The following is a 24,531-nucleotide window of genomic DNA, read 5'->3' on the forward strand; positions in this document are numbered from 1 at the left end:
GAACAACTAAGTCCTTCAGGGGAACTTCTGAGTTAAAAATGCTCATGAAGTACGTATGTGGAGTAACCAGGTAGGTAGGTTTTTACGTTGCTAATCTGCAACGCCTGCCTCCAGAGGGTTAAACAAATTATTAAATCTGAAATCAGCTTTAGTCTTCAGTTTGTTCTCAATGTGCATGGCATAACGGATGGTGGCCCTCGCTAGTTTAGAAACTCTGGATACGGCCCTGCTACTGTCTCTCATCAGAAGCGCACGCGAAGCACCGCAGCTAGAGAGGAAGAAGCCTGTGGTTTTTCAAAATAAGGTAAAAAAAATTTTACATTTCATGATATTTAAATTATTTCAAACTGTGTGTGTGTGTGTGTGTGTGTGTGTGTGTGTGTGTGTGTGTGTGTGTGTGTGTGTGTGTGTGTGTGTGTGTGTGTGTGTGTGTGTATTTTCTCACAGAAGAAGAACCCAACACCAGCAGACTCAGTGCTCCACTCCAACAGCCTGAAGAGACACCATCATCAGCTTCAACAGATGTGTGTGAACATGTAGGAGCTGCTGGCCCCATGGATCCTGCTGACTGGCCACAGCAGTAGAACAAAATGGAAAGTAGAACTTTCTTTATGATGACACTTTGATATTTGAGTTTTGCTTTTGATTGCACAGTTTAATGCTGCTTTTGATTTTTCATCCTCACTCCAATGACATTTGCTCAACATTTTGAGTTGTTGGTTATTGTAATATTCTCAGGTTACTTATCTTTCAAGCTGACATTTATTCTTCAGGCTGTTGACTTTAAAGAGTTGCTGTGTGAATATTTAAAATTAAAAATTCGTAACTTAGGAATCACTGTGGAGTTGCTTTTTCCAATGTGTGGTGGTCGGGTGGACTTGGGTTTGGGTGAGAGGTGTGCAGGCACGTGGGCGGGGGGGGGGGGGGGGGGGGCACATGGGCACTCTCGCCTTGGGCGCCAAATTACCTAGAGCCGGCCATGCGGGTTGCGATTTGTTGTGGTTGGACTTTTATGTTGAAGGGCTGTTCTTGGCCGGCTGTGTGCAGAGTTCCGGTTCGGTTGTTTAGAAGAAAACGAGCTAGTGTGATCGGAGATCGTTAACGGTGTTTCTGCTGGAGTTAAGACGTGGGCTGCGGCCAACAGTAACCCGGAATAAAGATCCGAAACGGAAACAACAAGTTGGAGTCATTAGCATCTCTTAGAAAAGGCAACAAAAGTGTGTTTTATAGGTGTGGTGGCTTTTGTTGAGCCGTGGCGGTGCGACACGAACTAGTTTAGCCCAGCAGGAAGGCCCCGCGGCTGGCTGGACCCAGCTCGACACAGCAGCAGAGCGGTAAGCTTCATATCACTCTAAAATGTCGGCTAACTTCACTGTACACGTTCATTTACGGGCATTAGCAGCGTGCTAGCATTAGCATCCCACCTGCTAACGCTAGCACAACATGCTAGTAATGTTAGCACCCAGATTAATGTGGATTCGGACGATTTTCGTGGAATAAAACGTGATCTGGGAATTGTGATGAACGCCTTTTTACACCAGATGATAACCTTCCACTGACTGTAGCAGCAGAGCGCCTGTGTGTGTTACTCCGTGAGTGTGATGTGATGTTAGCATCCAGTAAATAAATCCCATATCAGCTAAAGAGCAGCGCGACTAAACGAGGCTGAAGTTACCTTCCGATTCGGGAAACGGCTAAAGGGCCATTACACACAATTTTTCTCTACTCTGACCTTATTTAATCTCCTCTACCTCAAAAACTACAACACCCACACTATTCAGACCTGTTCTAGAATATTCTACTATAAAAGCAGATCAAATTAAACAGTATAGGATTTGTGGTCCTTTCCCTGATTTGTGAAACTTCAACAAAGCCTGATTTATGGGGTTTTTCAGCATCTGGCCAAAGATGGAACAGCTGTAGCTCAAAAACTACAACAGACACTCTGTTAAACCTGTTCTAGATTATTCTACAATAGCAGATTGCATACAACCCTGTTTTGGATTTGTGAAACTAGGGCTGCACGATATTAGGAAAACCTGCGATATTCGATAACAGTGCTTAATATTGCGATATCGATATTACTCACGATAAATGAACAAATACTAAAGTATGCAGTGTTGATGTCGTCTGGCGTGTGACGTCTGCTCTGGGTTCAAAGCAAACAAAAACTAATGCATGAATTCCATTACAACATAACATTTTTATTGCAAAAACATGCATCTGCACCTGCTACTGTATTAGCAGCTGCACCTGCTACCGTATTAGCAGCTGCACCTGCTACTGTATTAGCAGCTGTACCTGCTACTGTATTAGCAGCTGTACCTGCTACTGTATTAGCAGCTACACCTGCTACTGTATTAGCAGCTGCACCTGCTACTGTATTAGCAGCTGCACCTGCTACCGTATTAGCAGCTGCACCTGCTACTGTATTAGCAGCTACACCTGCTACTGTATTAGCAGCTGCACCTGCTACTGTATTAGCAGCTGCACCTGCTACCGTATTAGCAGCTGTACCTGCTACTGTATTAGCAGCTGTACCTGCTACTGTATTAGCAGCTACACCTGCTACTGTATTAGCAGCTGCACCTGCTACTGTATTAGCAGCTGCACCTGCTACCGTATTAGCAGCTGCACCTGCTACCGTATTAGCAGCTGCACCCGCTACTGTATTAGCAGCTGTACCTGCTACTGTATTAGCAGCTACACCTGCTACTGTATTAGCAGCTGCACCTGCTACTGTATTAGCAGCTGCACCTGCTACCGTATTAGCAGCTACACCTGCTACTGTATTAGCAGCTGCACCTGCTACTGTATTAGCAGCTGCACCTGCTACTGTATTAGCAGCTGCACCTGCTACTGTATTAGCAGCTGCACCTGCTACTGTATTAGCAGCTGCACCTGCTACTGTATTAGCAGCTGCACCTGCTACTGTATTAGCAGCTGCACCCGCTACCATGTTAGCAGCTGCACCCGCTACCGTATTAGCAGCTGCACCTGCTACTGTATTAGCAGCTGCGCCTGCTAATGTATTAGCAGCTGCACCTAATACTGTACTAGCAGCTGCACCTAATACTGTACTAGCAGCTGCACCTGCTACTGTATTAGCAGCTGCACCCGCTACTGTATTAGCAGCTGCACCTGCTACTGTATTAGCAGCTGCACCTGCTACCGTGTTAGCAGCTGCACCTGCTACTGTATTAGCAGCTGCACCTGCTACTGTATTAGCAGCTGCACCTGCTACTGTATTAGCAGCTGCACCCGCTACTGTATTAGCAGCTGCACCTGCTACCGTGTTAGCAGCTGCACCTGCTACTGTATTAGCAGCTGCACCCGCTACTGTATTAGCAGCTGCACCTGCTACTGTATTAGCAGCTGCACCTGCTACCGTGTTAGCAGCTGCGCCTGCTAATGTATTAGCAGCTGCACCTAATACTGTACTAGCAGTTGCACCTGCTACTGTATTTGCAGCTGCACCCGCTACTGTATTAGCAGCTGCACCCGCTACTGTATTTGCAGCTGCACCTGCTACTGTATTAGCAGCTGCACCCGCTACTGTATTAGCAGCTGCACCCGCTACTGTATTTGCAGCTGCACCCGCTACTGTATTAGCAGCTGCACCCGCTACTGTATTAGCAGCTGCACCCGCTACTGTATTTGCAGCTGCACCCGCTACCGTGTTAGCAGCTGCACCTGCTACCGTATTAGCAGCTGCACCTGCTACTGTATTAGCAGCTGCACCTGCTACTGTATTAGCAGCTGCACCCGCTACTGTACTAGCAGATGCACCCGCTACTGTATTAGCAGCTGCACCCGCTACTGTATTAGCAGCTGCACCTGCTACCGTGTTAGCAGCTGCGCCTGCTAATGTATTAGCAGCTGCACCTGCTACTGTATTAGCAGCTGCACCTGCTACCGTATTAGCAGCTGCACCCGCTACCGTATTAGCATCTGCACCTGCTACCGTATTAGCAGCTGTACCTGCTACTGTATTAGCAGCTGCACCCGCTACTGTATTAGCATCTGCACCTGCTACTGTATTAGCAGCTGCACCCGCTACTGTATTAGCATCTGCACCTGCTACTGTATTAGCAGCTGCACCTGCTACCGTATTAGCAGCTGCACCCGCTACTGTATTAGCATCTGCACCTGCTACTGTATTAGCAGCTGCACCCGCTACCGTATTAGCAGCTGCACCTGCTACTGTATTAGCAGCTGCACCTGCTACTGTATTAGCAGCAAAACAACAAACTGCTAGCATGCAGTTTCTCAGTGACTTTAAAACATCACCTCCACCATAAAACTTTCTCTGATGCTCCAAATACAGAAAAACATCCCTTACCAGGGTTTTTAGAATAAATAAAAACATCATAAAATAAGTTTAAATGTTAAATAATAGTTAACATCACTTAAATGCAACAGCAAATTCTCTCATTGCTACTGAACATGTTCTCCACTTATGTGGTTATGATATAAGGCTGTTGCTGTAACTGGGAAGTGAACTGTGCTGGGCCAAACTAGGAGAATATTAAGATTTTCTGAGGGAAAGAGAAAAACAATTGTCTACCTTTCAGAAGAGGAACTGGCAAAAAACCACATGGAAAATATGTGAAAACGTTTGTTTTTAACCCCAAATTGAACAAGTTTACCTAGATCTTATTCATCATTATTTATATATTTTTTTCATTTCCATTTAATACTTGTTCAGCTGCTGTTTTGTACAGATATTTTTATTTCTTCATACATTCTTATACATTTACATACTGTGTATTTTGTTGTACAGTTACTTTATTCTCAACTACAACTTATATATATTTTATCTTATTCCTTCCCAGCTAAATTTACCTTTTATTCTAATTTGTATTGTATTGTGTATTTTGTTGTAAAGCTATTCTATTATTCAACTTTAATTCAGATATAATTTACTTTACTCTTTCCCAGTTAAATTGACCCTTCATTTTAATGCGTGGTGTACAGTTTATTTTTATTTTAAACTCTTAGGTCACGAGCAGTTGTGTAAGGCATTTCACTGCATTTTGTACTGTGTATGAATGTGTATGTGACTAGAGCTGAAACAACTAATCGATTTAATCGATTATAATCGATTATTAAAATAGTTAACAACTTTTTTAGTCATCGATTAGTTGTTTAATAATCATATTTTACCGCATAAAGTCTATTTTTTACCACAATCTGACATCGGTTACAAGCTGTTAAATTTGCCGCCAGTGTGTGGCAGTAATGAGCCACTGATCTACCAGTGGAGCCGTAGAAGAAGAAATGAGCCAATGGGTGCCCTCGGTTTTCATGACGTATCACGTTACTGACGCTCATCTTGCTGTGAGAGATGGCGGAACAAGAGGAAATACGGAAGAAAAATAGAAGCGACAAAACTGAAGAGAAACCCCGGACAAAAACCTCACGAGTATGGGAGCACATTTGAGACGAAAGCATGTGGGGGCTGATGCAGCAGAGGAAGAGCACCGCGGTCAAGTGAGCCGTCATTTGGAAGAGCCAGCCCGGTAAGTAACAGAAAATAAACAAGCTGGACTTAGTGTTTTAGCTGAGTTCGTTATAGTGGATGTTAAACATGTTTTTTTGCCGCGTCAGTCTGCGGTGTTCTACTTCTGATTGACTAGATGCAATCGTGAATCTCCTCCGTGTTGTGTATCATGCGCTTGCCAAATTTAGCACGTCTGTTTATAAGAATGTTCTCGTTAAGAGAAAAACGGCACAAACCCATGACTATGTTCCTCATTCAAAAAAGGACAACTCCGCGGAGAAAAATATACAGACAAGCTGTGTCCAGGTGAATATAACGCGGCATAGTTGTACACTTTCAATTTTTAAATACAGGAGAAATTCAGAAAAAGTCATTTTTTTTACTATTAAAAGGCTGTTTTACTATCTAACACTGTAAAACGCCTCACAACACATTTTTATCATGTTTCTTAAACAGTATTACACAAAATAATCATTTTTCACATTTCTCTGGCTAATTTAAACACTCCCGACTCAAAGTAAAAACCTCATGAGCTTCTTACTTAGAGCTTTTTAATAGTAAAAATGTTTTACTTTTTTTCTGAATATCTCCTGTTGCGGGCTATTTTGTAGAACGTAACCCTCAAAATAAATGATCACTGTATATTGTTAATTAATTCAAATAATATAATATTGATTTAGTGTTATAGTGTGTGTGCTGCTTTATTTTATATGTGTACTTATTTCAGTCTATTTGTGTTTCTTATGCAGAAAAAAACAAGCAACGATGGACAACTACATGGGGAAGAAGACACTCACCCCCCAGCAATTCATACCACTTACAAACTCTATTCTAAACATGCTGGTAAAAGACATGAGGCCACTATCCATGGTGGAAGGAGCAGGCTTCCAGCTAATGCTAAAAATTATTCTGGACTGATATTTTGCACTGTTTAGCTCATTTTATACTGCTGACTGTGTTCATGTGCAATAAAATAGATTGCAGTCAACTGCACAATTCTCTTATGTTTTTTTGTTCTTAACTGAAATGCATCCATCACTTGTATAGGTTAAATAGCTAAACAATAACAAACCGATTAATCGATTAATCGAAAAAATAATCGACAGATTAATCGATTATGAAAATAATCGTTAGTTGCAGCCCTATATGTGACAAATAAAAATTGAATTTGAATTTAAAAAGCAGCTCAGATGATGAAACTGCAACTATGATTCTGATAACAAGCTAACAACGTGAACTAGCTCCTCTAAGATAAGCGGCTAGCAGAGCTTCTGACTGACAGTTTATGTGCAGCAGCAAATCAACTATCCTGATTAACAAGGTTATAAAAGCTCATGAAGGAAAAATCACTTTGATGTGTGGGGGAACTTTTCCAGGCCCTCTTTAGCAGGGTGGGACTGGGAGGAGAGTGCTGTAGCCTTTTAGCTGGAAGCTAACCGGAGCCTGGGGCTAACACTAGCGACATGAAGGTGGGTTGGTTCACCGGCACGTGTCGGAGTCAGCCCGGTAAAAATGATTAACGACACCGAGCGGAGTCACGTTCACGTTTGAAAGCAGCGCTGATTCCAGTAACATCAGCACAAAGTGTGTTTGATAACAGAGCTGTTCTCAGGCTGGGTCTTCCCTAAGGGGAAGGATCCATTTTATGGAGTTGCTTGCTGGTCAGCCAAAAACTGCTGAGTCACTCAGAAACTATGGGTTCCTGTTGCCGGGCAGATTATTCCACCAACCCCCACAGAGACAAATTACATGTCTTATCAGCATACCAGAGCAGGGCTGAAAGGACAACGCCCTGAGACTTACTTTAAAACATGATTACTTAAAAAGAACATTTAAGACAGGAAAATACATTAAAGCTTTAACTCTCACCGACACTCGTCTGCATGAGCGTCAGAAATCTGATCAAATCAGCTGTAAAATAATGAAAACAACAGTAAAAAGGCTCCTTTGCTTTTTAGAGTCCACATCCAGAAGGCTGGAGCCGTGTTTCACTGACAGGCTGTCAGGCTAACGCCCTGATGAGCTCAGCTGGGACAAACTGGTCTGATGTTTAGGTAAGTGAAGATCTGCTTCTCCAAGGCCTTGAGATGCTAGTAAAAATAATGTAGGCAGTGCTAATGTTACTTTTCTTCTCCTCTGAGGAACACAGAACGCTCAGATGTTGGAGCTTCACGTCACCTACTGAGGAGCACCAGTAAAGAGACGGCGTCTGGACCAGACCAAAGTGAGTGATGACACTTTAGCCCTACACCTCAGCCTCTAGGAGCCACCCTCATCATCATTAACTCATTCACTGCCATTGGCGACAAAAGTTGTCATTTTAAAAGGAACCCAGGTTACAAAACTCTGTGCTTCTTAAAAGATAAATGTTAGTATCAGTTATATTAAAATGGTGTAAAAACCTTCTTGATGTCTTAATCTTTATAAAATTAGTAAAAATGGTTTAACTCGTAGGTCGCCATTGTTGTTAGCATCGCACTGCACTCTGGGTAGTGACGTCATATGGTTGTACCTCGGTTGCACCGGCGGCTTTGGGACCCTGTAGTGACTGTTGAGCGACATCAACACGTCATCTGTTCAGCCTTTTCACTTTGAACCAGAGCGAAACATTAATGATGACATCACTGACCATGTGTCACAACACGAGCATCAACATGAAGAGCAAGAAGGGCGGGATGAAGCGAGAGCAGGACAGAACCGGTGGCGCGTGTGCGGCAAATGCGTCTCCGTGGTAACCGAGAGGGAGAGAGCTCACATTTGTGTCAGCAGAAGTTATCTGTAAGCTATCGTGTGATCAGATTTATTCAGTGATGAATGATTTAGGAGAATTTTAGCATCCAGAGCTGTCGTGTGCTTCATAGATGATTAGGATGTTCAGTGTGTTAGCAGAGTTTCGTTTACCCAGCGGTTGGTCCAAGACTCCAAAATGAATCTCCAGGATTAAAAAGGAGGAAATAAATCCATATATAGAGCGTCTGTTTCACGGGCCTTCACTGGTGGTAGCACACACTGATTGCAGCCACTAAACACCAATGCTCCCTTTTATTGGTCACTTTATGGGGTCAAAGTTTAACTTCCTCTACAGGTACTTTTCAGTATAAAAGCATACATGTATATACACACACATTCTTATCTACATATTTACACAGATGCATAACATAACAGAGCATAACAGAGCACATTAGACTGATGCTTAACACAGTGAAACCACTTTAATCATTGTTGCAGATATTATATATGTGGACAACACTGAGTTGCTGTTCTTACTGCTTGTTTTACTGACGGGAGAGCTGAACGTTCAGCTTCATCCGTGATGAGTGGCGTGTCCGATGGTTGGCTGAACGTGACAGAAGCAGCCGGAGCGGGTTATGGGCTCAGGACAGCGACCCCCCCCCGTCTCCTACACATCTGTGGTCCCTCACACTCTCTATTGGACGCTCCTATAGAGAAACCTTACATAAACAAGTGCGTGTACACACACAGGTGCTCTCAAAAGTATGGGCTTGGGCACGTTCAACACAGGTCTTAAGGCTGTCGTTGCCACTAAATGCACTGTGATTTATTATCGTGTGATTGTTCAGTTAAACAAAGTTGATTTTATATTTCATCATCAGGTTGACGCAGTGATAGCTTGCTCCTGATGTATTGTTCAGGGTGTCCCTTTTTTTTTTTAAATCTTTTCTCTTTCTGCAGGTCTAGAAGCAGACTCTAGTTCATTATTGTTTATTTTTGTGGAACCTCCCACCCCCTTCCCCCCATCTCCCCGCCTCTTGTCTTTTCCTTTCTCTTTCACCTCTGTCTCCGTGTCTGGTCGGAATTACAAAGCATTCAACAACAATAACAATAAAGTTTTAAGTATCAGGCGTGACATTAAAAGCAGACGCTTTGATGGTCCACCTGAGAGTAAATCTGTAAGGCTTGTTACCAGCATTCAGACATCAATTCTGTTTGCTTCACAGCCAGACAGGACACGGGGAAGAAAAAGAGACGAAATGAATACACACCCAAGCATCGTTCACAGGATCTCTCAGGGAACATCCGTTCTCTGAGGGGTTTTATTAGCAAGCACACACAACACATCACATCACACTCCTAAACTGCTCCGTAGAGATTCAGGTGGAAAGCTGTTTAACGTAGGGAGTAAAAACAATACCACAACTCCCTCAAACAAAACCAGGTGCATTCAGTCAACATGCTGTTTCCCATGGGAGTATAACTGATAACGCAGACCAGCGTGGTCTGAGGAAGGTCGTTGTCCTCCCTGTTGGACGGGGAAGAAGAAGAAGAAGAAGAAAGTATCATTTCTATAGCGCCTCTCAAGATAAAAATCACGAAGGTCATACAAAAGCCAGCCTGAACAAGTGAGTCTTCAGCTGCTTTTTAAAGGAGACCACTGATGTCAGGCTCAGGGGGAGAGAGTTTCAGAGTCTCGGGGCCACAGCAGTAGACAATCTGTCACCTTTGACCTTTAGCCTGGTGCTGCACAACCAGTAGGCTTTGATCACTGGACCTCAGGGACCTGCTGGGGGTGTAGGGACTAAGAAGATCACCAATGTAAGATGGTGCTTGTCCATGTAAGGCCCTATAGACCAGAACCAGGATCTTGAAATGAACCCTGAAGTTGACTGGCAGCCAGTGAAGCTGGAGGAGAAGCGGGGTGATGTGGGTGTGTTTGGAGGACTTGGTCAGAAGCCGAGCACAGGCGTTCTGAACCACCTGTAGACGGTTCAGGGAGGTTCTGCTCAGACACGTGAAAAGAGAGTTACAGTAGTCTAAGCGTGAGGAGATGAAGGTGTGGAGAACAGTCTCAAGTTCAGAGCGGGACAGAATGGGACTCAGCTTAGCAACGTTCCTGAGATGGAAGAAGGAAGAGCGAACAAGAGAACTGACATGAGAATCCAGGGTGAGAGCCGGGTCAAAGGTCACGCCAAGATTCCTGACAGAAGGTTTGGTGTGAGAAGCAAGCTGACCAAGAGAGTCTCTGACTTTGGGAACCAGCTTGTCTGGGGCACAGATGAGGATCGAAGTCTTATCTTCATTCAGCTGAAGAAAGCTCCCACCATCCAGGTTCTGATAGAGTCTAAGCAGGTGTGTAACAGCTGCAGCTTAGACATCTCATGGGGCTTAAAGGAGATGTACAGTTGGATGTCATCTGCGTAAAGATGGTAGGAGATTCCCTTGAAGGAGCTCAGGATGTGCTGAAGAGGAAGCAGATAGAGGAGGAAGAGCAGAGGCCCCAGCACAGAACCTTGTGGGACACCAGGGTTTCCCTTACATAGGCGTAGCCGTGGCGGCCCGCCATGGCTGGATTCCCACTGCCACGCCTACAAGATCCCAAGTTTTTATTTTTTGTGCTGTTTCCCGAAGAAGTAGCGGGAACTACCATGTTGTCGCTTGTGATCTCAGCCGGCAGGCAGCAAGGAGGAGCAGGCAGGGCAAGGTGCAGTTACAGCATAAGTTACTGAGTTTAAAATTAGAAAGGTAGCAGTGGATATAATGCTTTGTGGTTTACATGTTTCAGCAGCATTAAGATAAACGAGTGTTGACGATCTTGACAGGTTCTCCTCCCTCCACCAGGCTAAGCATCACTTATTCATGTAAAATTTATTTATTTTTTCATGTCTGACTTTAACCGCATCCAATACTGTATTACGGCGTGAGCGCAACAGCGACAACTTAAGATCGATGTGTGAGCAGCCTGAGAGGTCGGGTGTTTTCATCGGAACCCTTAAAACCTCAAGCAGGCTACGCTGCACTATTGACGTGTTAGCGCGCGGCGCTAACAACTTAGCGACGTGACATGTGTCGGAGAAAGCGTAAAAACACGTTGGACGTTTCTTCTGAAGCAGGAAAATGACACCTCTTCTTAAGCAGAGCACGACGCCGCCTCGGCTCGTTCACGGCCGGACTGGGCTCGATAACATTGACCCAGCACAGCCACTGGGTCGTTGGAGCTGCCCCGTGACTGCCTGATGGAAAACCAGCGGGTTTCATCAGACTGGTAAAGTTTCTTGTTTTTGCTGGGGACCCCCTGTATTTTACCGCTCCCTCCTGCAGTCTTCCCCTATTAACATTTAAAATGATTCTGTAAATCCGTGTATCAATAGAAACAATCTCTGCCTCTGCCAGCTGCAGTAAATGTAGTCTCCAAATATTAAATGTTTAGGTTTATGTATTTAGCAGACGCTTTTGTCCAAAGCGACTTACAAGTGATAATCGGCATGTTGCCCTTGAGGTTAACAACAATAACAACAACAAATTGACATCAATCATGGAGAGGAGGGAACAAGGAGTGGACAGTAGGGAGGGGGGACGGGTGCAGGGAGGGTGCTAGTTTAGAAGATGCTCTCTGAAGAGCAGGGTCTTCAGGAGTTTCTTGAAAATAGAAAAGGAAGCTCCTGTTCTGGTAGTGTTAGGAAGGTCATTCCACATTTGTGGAACGATGCATGAGAAGAGTCTGGATTGTCCTGAGCGTGGTGTAGACACTGCTAGCCGACAATCCTGTGATGACCGGAGCGGCCGGGCCGAGACGTAAGCCTTTGCAAGAGGATTCACGTAGATGGGAGCCGTACCATCTCGGACTTTGTAAGCTAGTGTTAGCAATTTGAATTTGATGCGTGCTGCTAGCGGTAGCCAGTGGAGCTCAATGAACAGAGGGGTGACGTGTGCTCTTTTTGGCTGATTGAAGACCAGACGCGCCGCTGCGTTCTGGACCATTTGAAGAGGTCTCACAGTACAGCCTGGAAGACCAGTTAGAAGGGCGTTGCAGTAATGGAGGCGGGAGATGACAGTAGATTGCACCAGGAGCTGTGTGGCATGTTGTGTTGGGTATGGTCTGATCTTTCGTATGTTATACAGCGCAAAGCGGCATGAACGGGCAACAGAGGTAACATGATCTTTAAAGCTTAGGTGTTCATCAATCACAACACCCAGATTTCGAACTGCCTTTGAAGGAACCAGCGATAGGAAGTCATAAATAAATAAGAGGTGCATTCATCTGTGTATCTCCTTTGATCCGCATTAGTGATATTCTCAGCACCAGAACAGTGAAGCAAAGAAAGATTCCTGAGTTTGTTAGTAATTTTATTTATTAGGTGCATCTGACCTGTTCTATTTTTCTCTGAAATGAGATCAAATCAGTGCTTCTATGGGTTGTCTCCACTCTGCACTGGAAAATTTTACTTTATTTAGAAATGTGTTACCCCCCCACCCCCCACCGGCCCCCCCGCCACAGCTGGAAAAATTCCTAGGGGAAACACTGGACACCATGGGTAAGGGAGGTGGTGGAGGCTGAAGGAGAGATGCTAGATCTAACCTTATTGACTTTGTCCACACAGAAAGACAGAAAGTTCTCACAGTCTGCAACAGAGTGGATGGAGGCTGTAGGAGAGGCAGGAGAGACGATGCTGCTGATGGTGTTAAACAGCAGCTTGGGGTTCCCTTTGCTCTGGGACACCAGGTTGGAGAAATAGGAAACCCTAGCGTCTCTGACTGCAGAGTTAAAGGATGTCAGAAGATCCTTTAGGTGCAGCAGATGGACGTGGAGATGGGTTTTCTTCCACAAACGCTCAATTTTTCTGCATTGGCGCTTCAGGCTGCGAAGGCTGTCATTAAACCAGGGAGTAGGGTTCACTGCAGGAACTGATCTGGTTCTGACAGGACAGATGTTGTCCAGAATGGAGAGGCAGTGCTCGTTAAACTGAGAAGTTAAGGAATCTGGGTCATTATCAGAAGAACAGGGTGGATCAAAAGCAGCAGAAAAATTTCTAGCTGTGCTCTCATTAAGAAAACGAGAACTAACCATACGGCGAGCAGGAGGTGGGGACGCAGAAACTGACAAGTTAAAGAGGAGGCTGGCACAGGATAACACTTGTATTTTAATGAAGCAACAGATGTTTTACTTATAAGGCAGTTATGATTTTAAGCAACAATGTCAGCGATCAGCAATTCTCTATCAGTTGCTCTTCTATCAGCTTGAATCAGTCGGCCCATTCTGCTCTGACCGCTAGCATCAACAAGACATTTGGCCCACAGGACTGCCGCATACTGGATGGTTTTCCCTTTTCACACCATTCTTTGTAAACCCTAGAAATGGTTGTGGGTGAAAATCCCAGTAACTGAGCAGATTGTGAAATACTCAGACCGGCCCGTCTGGCACCAACAACCATGCCACGCTCAGATTAGCTTAAATCACCTTTCTTTCCCATTCTGACCTTCAGTTTGGAGTTCAGGAGATGGTGTTGACCAGGACCACGCCCCTAAATGCAGGGTGGTAGAGACGTATGGAGACGGTCGTTCTGAGACATGAGACTGTGTGTTTTTGGTGAACATTAATGCAGGAGTGTGTAAAACAGCTCATGTTTAATTAAAATTAAATAAAATATTTATTTAACTTGACATGAATTGTAATGCTTGACTGTTGTGCTACAGCCATGGGAGGAACATTTTGGGTCCCAGCCAGATTCTCTGCTTCCCTGCTGCTCTCTCCATCATCATGCTGCTCCTTGCTCTGCCTCTCCACTTGTCTCTCCTTCACTCACCTCCTCCACTTCAGCCTACTTGTCTAATATATTAGCCACATGTTAGATTCCCTTCAGTCACCAATAGGAACGTTGGGAATATCACACGTATCACGGTACAGATCACTCAGAGGGAACTGGGTCACGATAAAGAACAATGAGCATCTTCATCTAACGTTACCTCAACATCTTCCTCGGCTTCCTTCCTCTTCTTCTGAAAATGCGAGCAGAAATGAGTCTCGGTGGGAACATGACCCGACATGAAGCTGTACGCTGTTACCGATCTGGAATTACGCATTAACGACAGACCACATTGACTACGTTACTGTTCACATGTAGCAGCGTGCGTTAGCATGAAGCTGGTTTTCACAGGTCTGAACTAAAAATGCCTTCTTCTAACGTAAGGTTCCTTTCTTCCACCTTTTCTCTCCCTGTAGTTTTCTTTAACTCGTGAGAGCAGCGCACCGCACAGAAGCCGGCTCCTTCGCACACGGGGGAAAACGGCAGTACTGGTTTTTCAAAGTAAAATACATTTTAAAGTTTTGTTATATTTAAATTCATTTTAAACTGTGATAATTCATTCTCTGTAGTTTTGTGTCAGTTTAAGGAAGAAGGAAGAGCTCCTGAAGAACTGAGGCCTCCTTTGAACCAGAAGGACATGGAGCCCCTCAACATGAAGCAGGAAGAGGAGGAGCAGCTTGATGAGATTAAAGCTGATGCCACCAACATTTCATTCTCTGCAGTTTCTCATCAGGTTAAGGAAGAAGGAAGAGAAGTTCTGTTGTCACAGTTTGATCAGAACCAACCTAAAGACAGAGATCTTCCAACCAGCAGCACCACTGACCAGATGAAAGCAGAAAGTGGTAGAGAGGACTGTGGAGGAGCAGAAACTACCAGGAATCCAGATCTAAATCTTTATGAATATGATTCTAACTCTTCAGAGACTGAAGTCAGCAATGATGAAGATGATGACCAGGATGGCAACGATTCTGACTGTCAACTGAAACTCTTGTCAGATTCTGAGCCAAACACCAAAGATGATAACAAAGACTGGAAGGAGAGCAGGTCTTCTAAATCACATGTTAAGGCTGTCAAATCTTTCAGCTGCCCAGAGTGTGGTGAACAGTTTCTCCATGAGCGGTCTCTCCAGAAACACATGAGAGTGACAAGTCATTCAGGACTGAAGTCTTCAAGCTGTTGTGTTGATAAGAAACGTGTTAGAGTGAAGCAAAATGTAGACTCTAGCAGGAAAGTTCAGACAAAACTAAAATCATTTAGTTGTGACGACTGTGGAAAAAGTTTCAGTAGCATATCTTATTTAAACATTCACATGAGAGTTCACACTGGACAGAAGCCTTTTGCTTGTGAGCTCTGTGGACAAAGATTTACCCAAAAGACAAGTTTAAACAAACACATGAGAGTTCACACAGGAGAGAAGCCTTTTGCTTGTGAGCTCTGTGGACAAAGATTTACCCTAAAGGGAAATTTAGACACTCACATAAGAGTCCATACAGGACAGAAGTCTTTTGCTTGTGAGCTCTGTGGACAAAGATTTACCCAAAAGGGAAATTTAGACAGACACATGAGAGTCCATACAGGACAGAAGCCTTTTGCTTGTGTGCTCTGTGGACAACGATTTAGTGATAAGTCAAGTTTAAACTTTCACATTAGAGTCCACACTGGACAGAAGCCTTTTGCTTGTGAGCTCTGTGAACAAAGATTTAGTGATAAGTCAAGTTTATACAGACACATGAGAGTTCACACAGGGGAGAAGCCTTTTTCTTGTGAGCTCTGTGGACAAAGATTTACCCAAAAGGGAAATTTAGACTCACACATGAGAGTCCATACAGGACAGAAGCCTTTTGCTTGTGATCTCTGTGGACAAAGGTTTAGTCGAAAGACATATTTAAACACTCACATTAGAGTCCACACAGGACAGAAGCCTTTTTCTTGTGAGCTCTGTGGACAAAGATTTGCTCAAAAGATAAGTTTAAACTTTCACACGAGAGTCCACACAGGACAGAATTAATGAACGTAAATAAAATATATATTTTGGGACTTCTGAGGGTGTTGAATGAAATGTGCTACTGAGCTGGAAGCTCTTTTAACTAAAATGAAGAGAGGGTGCTCGCTGCAGAACCACAAAGGTGGAGTTGCACCAGGGTCAGCCCCGCCCATTCACGCAAACTCAACCTAGCCCACTGACTTCCGTTTTTGTTTTTCAACTTTATCGCAAACTAACCTGACCCACATGAATTACGGCTGTTACTGCTTTACAAATGTTAATGCTATAAGATAAGATAAGATAAGATGACCTTTATTAGTCCCACAAGTGGGAAATTTGTTTAGTTTACAGCCAAGCAAAGTAAAAGTAAAAGTTATGCTGCAGAGGGAGAAAAACATTAAAATACAATAAGACCGACCGCAATGAGACAAAAAGAGAAAGAACAGCGAAGCTGTTTACAAGAAGGGACACAGCAGACTGCACTTCTTGAGGACGCTTAGGTCCTTCAATGTCTGTAGCAAGATGCTGCAGATCTTCTACAAGTCTGTTGTTGAGAGTGTAATCTCTTCAGCCATCGTCTGTTGGGGTAGCAGCATCAGAAGCAGGGACCTGAAAAGGCTCAACAGCCTAATAAAAAAGGCTGGTTCTGTTCTGGGGACGACTGTGGAACCGCTGGAGGAGATGATGCAAAGAAGGATTCTCCAGAGAATGAAGAACATGATGGACAACCCTGAGCATTCTCTTCACAAGACTGTCCGACAACGGAAGAGTGTCTTCAGTCAGAGGCTTCTTCAGTTTGGCTGCAACACTGACCGCTACTGAATGGGTTAAAAAATAATAAATAATAACCATACTAGATACAGCTAGAAATACAGAGTACACTTCATCCGACAGATTTGTTGTACATGACAAAGCCTGAATATATCTCGAAATGAAAAGGTTTCTTTTAGCGATTTTCTGCCCACAGCTGCTCTAACAAAACTGTCGTACAACAGCAAGTGGATTATCAAATGTGCTGTGGTAGTCCAGTGGCAAGATTGTCTCAGTTAAATTTTGCTTTGCCCTCAGCTGATGCTGGTTCGATTCTCGGTGGGGTCGGCGTCTATCTATTTAGCCAGATGAAACATTTAATTTGTTTTTATTTTAGTTGTAATGTTTATTTTCAGCAAAATATTTATGTCTCTAAAAGTTCTTTGAATTTGGTCGTTCCTAAACAGCATTTTAGTTGAAACTCTGCTCACAAATGGACTCACACTGGCTAAATAAACGAATAAATAAATAAATAAACACATTAGTCATTATATTGTTAACGGTATACCAGTAAATTGTTGTAAACATAGTACTGGCAAGTGTGGCTAGAAATGAAGAAAAGGGGTTGTAAACTACCTAATATTTCTGCTACTGGGAGGCGAACCTGCGCAAAACTACATGTCAATCTACATCCATAGCCACTACCCCACCACATCTGATAAAAAGTAAGTGGCGTTACTGGTAATTCCTATCCAGTGTGTCTTTGCAGATAGGATGTATGGTTTATTGGCGGTGTCTCAGTAGAAGTCATTTCAGAAATAATTTGCCAGAAAATTCACAGAATATCCAGATTTGAGAACCAAGACCAGACCCACTTCAGGGGAGGAGACCAAATTGAAGCTGAGATGGGAGGAAAATGCATGAATGAGGCCAAAAATGGCTTTGGTGTGTTTCTTATGAGGAAATGACAATATAACTTGATTAAAAGTTCCAAAAGTTAGATTTTTAATTATATGGAACCTTTACAAAAACTGTTCAATTAACTTCTCAACTCTGTCCTCAATCTTGCATTGTAGATGATATTAGCTATAACACCCTCTTTGGTTCCAGAATGCTATCAAGTCTGACAACTGGAAGGAATTGGACTGACTCTGATGAAATGGACGGGGCTGATTCTGGAATGGGCGGGGCTGACTCTGGTGCAGCTCCACCTTATGGTGCAGCTCCGCCTTTGTGGTTCTGCGGCGAGCACCACTTGAAAATGAAAGGCAGCAGTTTTATTAAATGTTTTGTTTTTGGAGAAGAAAAGGTTGAAAATGAAATGTTTGCCACCAAAGTGTTTTATTAAATCTCTTTGTTCACTATTCAGTTTGTTGTTCGCTGTTTCTGGAGTTTAAATGTAAATGCTGATGTTTTGCAAAGTGAGAAGGCTCGCCAGCAAAGTCACCAGATTAATCCACTCATGTAATTATCTGTCATGCAAATAAACCTGATCAAAAATTAATACCTATATTATCCATATTGTTTGACATCCAAATACAATTGGAAACTGATTCACAGTTAGCAAAAGTATAAATCTGGTTTTCTCAAAAATTAGACTTGTGCAACAGTTATTAACCAGAATATGTACAATGAACTGTTTTTAATGTTTTTCAGGTAAAATAGTGCAAACTTATTTGAAATAACAGAGCATAAGATTTGCTCACCGATTCCAGAGTTCATCTAGCTCAGACCTGGGCATTTTACGGCCCGCGGGCCACATAAGGCCCTTTGGTTGACTTTGACCGGCCCGCGTAAGGTTAATTGGAAATTACAAAATAAATGTATTTTCTCATTTTACCTCATGCATGGGCTAAGGCTGCATTGCTTTTATTTTGAAGTTGTTTTTTACGTGCACAATGACGCAATACGTATAGCAACAAGTGCCAGCGGTTGACATAGCCCCAGAAATGTCCGCTCATGCAAAAAAAAAAAAGATGCCGAATGCAGGATTTTCAACAAAAATTGGACTTTTAAGTATTTTTTTTACTGAAGTCGGAGGCAAAACCGCGTGTTTGGTTTGCGGGGAGGAGATTGCCGTGTTTAAGGACTACAATTTGAGTCGGCATTACGACAAGAAACACTCAGAAAAATACAAGAACTTGTCTGATGCTGAGAGGGCACGGACATCCGAAGCTTTGCTAGCAAAGTTGCAAAAGCAGCAAGGCTTTTTTACTAAGCTTCACACATCCAGGGATGCAGCAACCAGGACCAGCTTTGTGATATCCCACAAAATAGCTAAAAACAGCGAACCGTTTTCGGAGGGAGAGTTTGTCAAAGAGTGCATGGTGGACTCTGCCGCACTAATATGCCCTGAAAAAAAGGCGCATTTGAGCAAATCCTGCTGTCCAGGCGAACCGTGACCAGGAGGACCGAGGACATTGCGGGGAACCTGGAGCTTCAGCTGCAACGTGAAGTGGCAAGTTTTGACTTTTTCTCATTAGACGAGAGCTGTGATGTCCGGGACACAGCCCAGCTGCTCGTATTTGTCCGGGGATAACAATCAATCAAAGCTTTATTTCTAAAGCGCCTTCCGCAACCCTGTCAGGAAGCCCAAGGTCCGGGGGATAACGGACTTCAAGCTCACAGAGGAGCTGGCAGCAATGCGGTCGATGAATGGGACAACGACAGGGAGTGATCTTTTTACAGAGGTAAATGCGTGCACGGACACTCTGGGATTGAAATGGGAGAGACTGTCAGGTGTCACAACAGACGGTTGTCCAAATCTTACAGGGAAAAATGTCGGACTTTTGAAACGCATGCAAGACAAAGTGATAGAAATCGATGCAGATCAAAAATAGGTGTTTTTGCATTGAATTATACACCAACATGTGTTGTGCAAGTCAGTGCTAAAATCAACCATGTTACTGATGTTGTTACGAAAATAATAAACTTCATCAGGGCACGGGCAATGAATCACAGACAGTTTGTGGCTCTTTTGGAGGACTCCACACAGCTGTCAGATGGCTCAGCCTGGGGAAAGTGCTGAAGAGGGTTTGGCACTTGAAAGCAGAGATTCAGGATCTCTGCTGGATTTCTACTCTTCTCTTAAGGAGGAGAACTTAGTGGATAGTGGAAACAGTTTAACTATGGATATGGAAGTACAAATGAATTCATAAAGAATAAATGGATTCCCATGAGAAAATATATGAACTTGACAGTAAAATAGACGAAAGTTTATTTGAGTTAAATATAAATAGTAATTATTATGCAGAAGATCAGCTAAATAGTGGGTTAACTAACAATGATTCATTATCAATCATACACATAAACAGTAGAAGTTTAGTTTCCAAGATGTCAACAATAAAGGACTATTTAGGTAAATTTAAAAGTAAATTCAAAGTCATTGCCATTACTGAGACTTGGCTTTATGATGAAAGGATGACTGAAGTACAAATAGAAGGGTATGAACTTCATTTTGTAAATAGAATAAATAAAAGGGGTGGTGGTGTTGCCCTGTACATTAACAATGATTTAAAATGTAAATTAGATAAGAAAATGACTATGATGGAAGATAATGTTATGGAAATGGTAACAGTGGAAATTATCAATGACACATCAAAAAATATAATAATCAGTTGTGTATATAGAGCACCCGGTTCTTGCATCAGGTCATTTACAGATAAAATAAATGAGTTTGTGGATCATATTAAAAACAAAACATTGTTTATGAGTGGGGACTTTAACATTAACTTAGAACATCCTGTGGCTCTTAGAACATCAAGTGATTTTTTTGATATGATATATAGTTTAGGTTTGGTTCCTTTGATAAACAAACCTACCAGGATCACAACCCAAAGTGCAACAATAATTGATCATATATTCACTAATAGAAAGGAGGACGTTGTTAAAACTAGGATATTGATGACAGATATTAGTGATCATTTACCTATTTTTGTAGTGTCTAAATATCACAATAACAATAAAAATATCATAAAACATAATTGTATTAATTATAAAAGAAATAAATCAGTTAAAGCCCTGGAGGACCTAAATAAAGATCTTAAAATGCAGAACTGGACGGAAGTCTATGTCAGTGATGTGAACAATGCATATACATCCTTCATTAAAATACTGCTGAAATCGTTTAACAGTAGTTGTAAATTAATTAAAATAACAGGTAAAAGGGACAACCAACCATGGATGACTAATGGAATTAAAAATGCATGTGCCAAAAAAAAAGTCTGTATATGAGATTCTTAAAGTTACAAACAAAGGAAGCTGAAGACAGATATAAAAAATATAAAAATAAATTAGTAACAATAATTAGGAAACAGAAGAAAGAGTACTATGGTGAGCTATTAAATAAGAACAAAGACAACATCAAGACTATATGGGGAATAATAAATAATGTGATTAACAGAGATAAGACAAATGCAAGACTCCCAAACTACCTTGTAAAGGACAATAAAGACATTTATGAAGTTAAAGAAATTTCTAATGAATTCAATGATTTTTTTATAAATGTAGGAAGGAGTCTGGTGGAAAGCAAACCAATAATTCACGATACAATGAATACAATACCTAGAAATGTCAATAGTATTCTCCTTGACAAAGTAGATCAACAGGAAATAAGAAACATTGTAAAAAACTGGGGAAGCAAAAGATCCACTGATTGTGATGATCTGGACATGGTGACTGTAAAAGCTATAATTGAATCTGTTATTGAGCCATTCACTTACATCTGTAATCTGTCACTATCTACAGGAGTCTTCCCTGATTTAATGAAAATTGCCAAGGTGGCTCCATTATTTAAGAGCGGTGATAAACAGAGTTTCACTAATTACAGGCCAGTGTCACTGCTTCCACAGTTCTCCAAAATATTATAAAAAGTGTTTGCATTAAGGTTGGACAAATTCATTGACGAAAATTCAATTTTAAATCATGAACAGTATGGCTTTAGGACCAAACATTCAACAGCAATGGCAGTTATGGATTTAGTAGATAAAATTTCATCAGCAATTGACAATAAAAACCATTTCATTAGTGTTTTTATTGACTTAAAAAAGGCATTTGATGTCATTGATCATTCAAGGTTACTTCTTAAATTACACCGGTATGGAATTAGAGGGGTGGCGCATCAATGGGTTAATAGTTATTTACGCAATAGAAAACAGTTTGTTCAAATAAATAATGCTAAATCTGAATTAAAAGATATTTATTATGGTGTGCCACAAGGGTCAGTCCTCGGACCTAAACTGTTCATATTGTTTATTAATGACCTGGTAAATGTGTCGAATTTACTTGGCACAGTTTTATTTGCGGATGATACTACATTGTTTTATTCAGGATTAAATATACATGAAGTAACTCAAGTGATAAACAGTGAATTGATTAAAGTTAAAAAATGGTTTGATATAAATAAACTGTCACTGAACCTGAACAAAACAAACTATATACTGTTTAATAACAAAAGAAGCTGTGATGTATCTTTAATGATAGATGGAATGGAAATTCAAAGAGTAAAAGAAACCAAATTTCTTGGAGTCATGTTCGATGAGAGTCTCACGTGGAAATCACATGTAGGTTATATAAAGGGGAAAATTGCCAAAGCCATAGGGGTATTATATAGAGTCAAGTTTCTACTAAATGTGTCGGGGTTGTTAACATTGTATCACTCACTGATTGAACCATATTTATTTTATTGTTTAGAAATTTGGGGAGCCACTTGCAAAACTTTTACACAACCATTGTTCATTTTGCAAAAAAGAGCATTGAGAATCATTAATAACAGTAACTATAGAGATCACACTAATCAGTTATTCATTAGATACAAAATACTGAAATTTCCTGACTTGGTAGAGTGGAAAATATTGCAAATAATGTACAGAGCGAATACAAGTAATCTACCAACTAATATTCAGAAAATGTTTCATAAGAGAGTAAGTGGGTACATGTTAAAAGGAACTGATGTCTTTGAGAAACCAGATTCAGAACCAAAGTGAGGGAATGTAACATTTCTGTAAATGGTGTAAGATTGTGGAACGCCATTAACAAGGAATTTAAAGAATCAACTACACTTGCAATATTTAAAAAATGTATAAAATCTAATGTATTTAGTAATTATGAAAAGAATAATTATAATGTCAAAGATTAGACGTGAAAATATTATAAAGTGACCGAGGTTATATTGTGTTTGTTTGGCGGATAATTTTATTTCGTAAAAAGGGGCAGAAATCATAAGATTTTTTTCTTCTGTCTGCTCCTTTTCATTCAAATGTTTTTTTTTCAATATGTTAATGTATCCTGTATTTGTGTTTATTTTATACATTGTGAATGAAATAAAAGATAAAAAAAAAAAAAAAAAAAAAAACTTCCCAAACCTGAGGAGACATGCTCAGAAGATGTTGGTTCTCTTCAGCTCTACCTACATTTGTGAACAACCACTTTCAATGATTGAAGTTTACAAAATCCAGGTATAGATCCTCTCTCACTGATGATCATTTGTCAGCTGTGCTTCACATCTCCACCTCAGACATTCATCCTGACTTTGATGCACTCGTTAAAGCCCAGCAGAGACTAGATTTCTCTCACTGAATAAGAAAAAAAATCGCTTAAAAACACAAAATAAGGTGTTTGGACCACAAATGTAGGCAACTAGCAGTGAACTGGGACACTTTTTTTTAAAACCTCTTTCTCAAGATCACAGTTCAGTGATTTTATTTTAAAGACAGTACTGTGTGTCTGTAGAATGCTAAGAACCTCTTTCCAACAATATTTGAAACTCAGAATGTGTTTTGGAGTGAATGTGACTGAAACTGTTAACTAATATAAGTCACAAATGTTTAACAAAAACCAAATGTGTACACTTTGTTTACCATTGCCTTGGGAAATTTGAATAAATCACATTTTTGTAAGCCAACTTCACTTTTTCCTTTTTGCTCATTTATAACATATAGTCTACTCTTACCAGCTTGAAAAAACAATGGTATTTACTGCTTTTTATAAAGAAATACCATTAATATTATGCATAATTGACTTCAGCCTTTTGGCCTGGCCCTCCACAATATTTTCTGTTTCTCATGTGGCCCCATGGAAAAAATAATTGCCCACCCCTGATCTAGCTCCACTGCACGGTGTAGCGGCTCTCCCTCGCACATCTACACATAACGTTTTACTTTCTGTAATTACAAATCCAAGTTTCACTGTGACATATAGAAAAAGTTCATGTACAAGTTAGAAGGTTTTACTTTGCTGTTTAACGCTAGCAGGGCAAGCATTGGATGGAAAGGTAGCAAAAGCAGGTTAGCTTCATGTGGCGCTCAGCAAACTGGACAAAACCCGCCACTTCCATCGGTCTAGCTGCTTCACTCCCAAACCAAGGAAGGTTCATCCACCGGCAATGGTACCAACTAATCCAGCTTCTTTTTTCCATTCTTTCTGTTTTTGTAATGTCTGAGGTGCAACCTGAGGTGGAAAGAGTACTACAACTTCCTACTTAAAGGTATAGCAATCGATGTTTCTGAATATCAAGAAAGGACTGCCCTCTCCACGTTGTGCAACACTCTCCCAGCACCTGTTTACAAGTAGCTGTCGGCCGTAATGTGTAATAGGAGGCTCTAAAAACAGCATGCAGAACGTTAGCTTACCTCTCGAGCAGAAAACCGGCAACAGGGGTGTCTGTGGAGAGCGGACTGGACCGCATTATCCTCTTCCTGATTTCCATGAGAGTGCGGGGGGTGCAGAGAGTACGCATGCGCAGGAAGTGAAAACAA

The 24,531-nt window shown here is 41.7% G+C and overlaps 1 protein-coding gene across 5 annotated transcripts; it reads left to right on the top strand.

The window, feature by feature from the left end:
- The first annotated feature begins 929 nt into the window (after positions 1-929).
- On the top strand, positions 930-18,621 carry LOC139066240 (gastrula zinc finger protein XlCGF57.1-like). 5 transcript variants are annotated; one of them, XM_070548633.1, is made up of 4 exons: positions 930-1,334; positions 7,462-7,557; positions 7,645-7,727; positions 14,460-18,621. In XM_070548633.1, the coding sequence occupies exon 4, from the start codon at positions 14,681-14,683 to the stop codon at positions 16,049-16,051; it is 1,371 nt and encodes a 456-aa protein (XP_070404734.1). In that variant the 5' UTR covers positions 930-1,334; positions 7,462-7,557; positions 7,645-7,727; positions 14,460-14,680; the 3' UTR covers positions 16,052-18,621. The 5 variants fall into 5 exon arrangements, with proteins under 5 accessions (XP_070404734.1, XP_070404733.1, XP_070404732.1 ...); XM_070548632.1 differs by having other exon boundaries at positions 7,653-7,727; XM_070548631.1 differs by lacking the exon at positions 930-1,334 and adding an exon at positions 4,173-5,522 and having other exon boundaries at positions 6,253-7,557.
- The last annotated feature ends 5,910 nt before the right edge of the window (positions 18,622-24,531 follow it).

This window comes from Nothobranchius furzeri, chromosome 2, assembly GCF_043380555.1.
Source record: "Nothobranchius furzeri strain GRZ-AD chromosome 2, NfurGRZ-RIMD1, whole genome shotgun sequence".
NCBI classification, from domain to species: Eukaryota; Metazoa; Chordata; class Actinopteri; order Cyprinodontiformes; family Nothobranchiidae; genus Nothobranchius; species Nothobranchius furzeri.

Excerpts from the sequence above, each read along its gene's own strand:
- LOC139066240 (XM_070548633.1), top strand. The coding sequence starts at position 14,681 with ATGGAGCCCCTCAACATGAAGCAGGAAGAGGAGGAGCAGCTTGATGAG.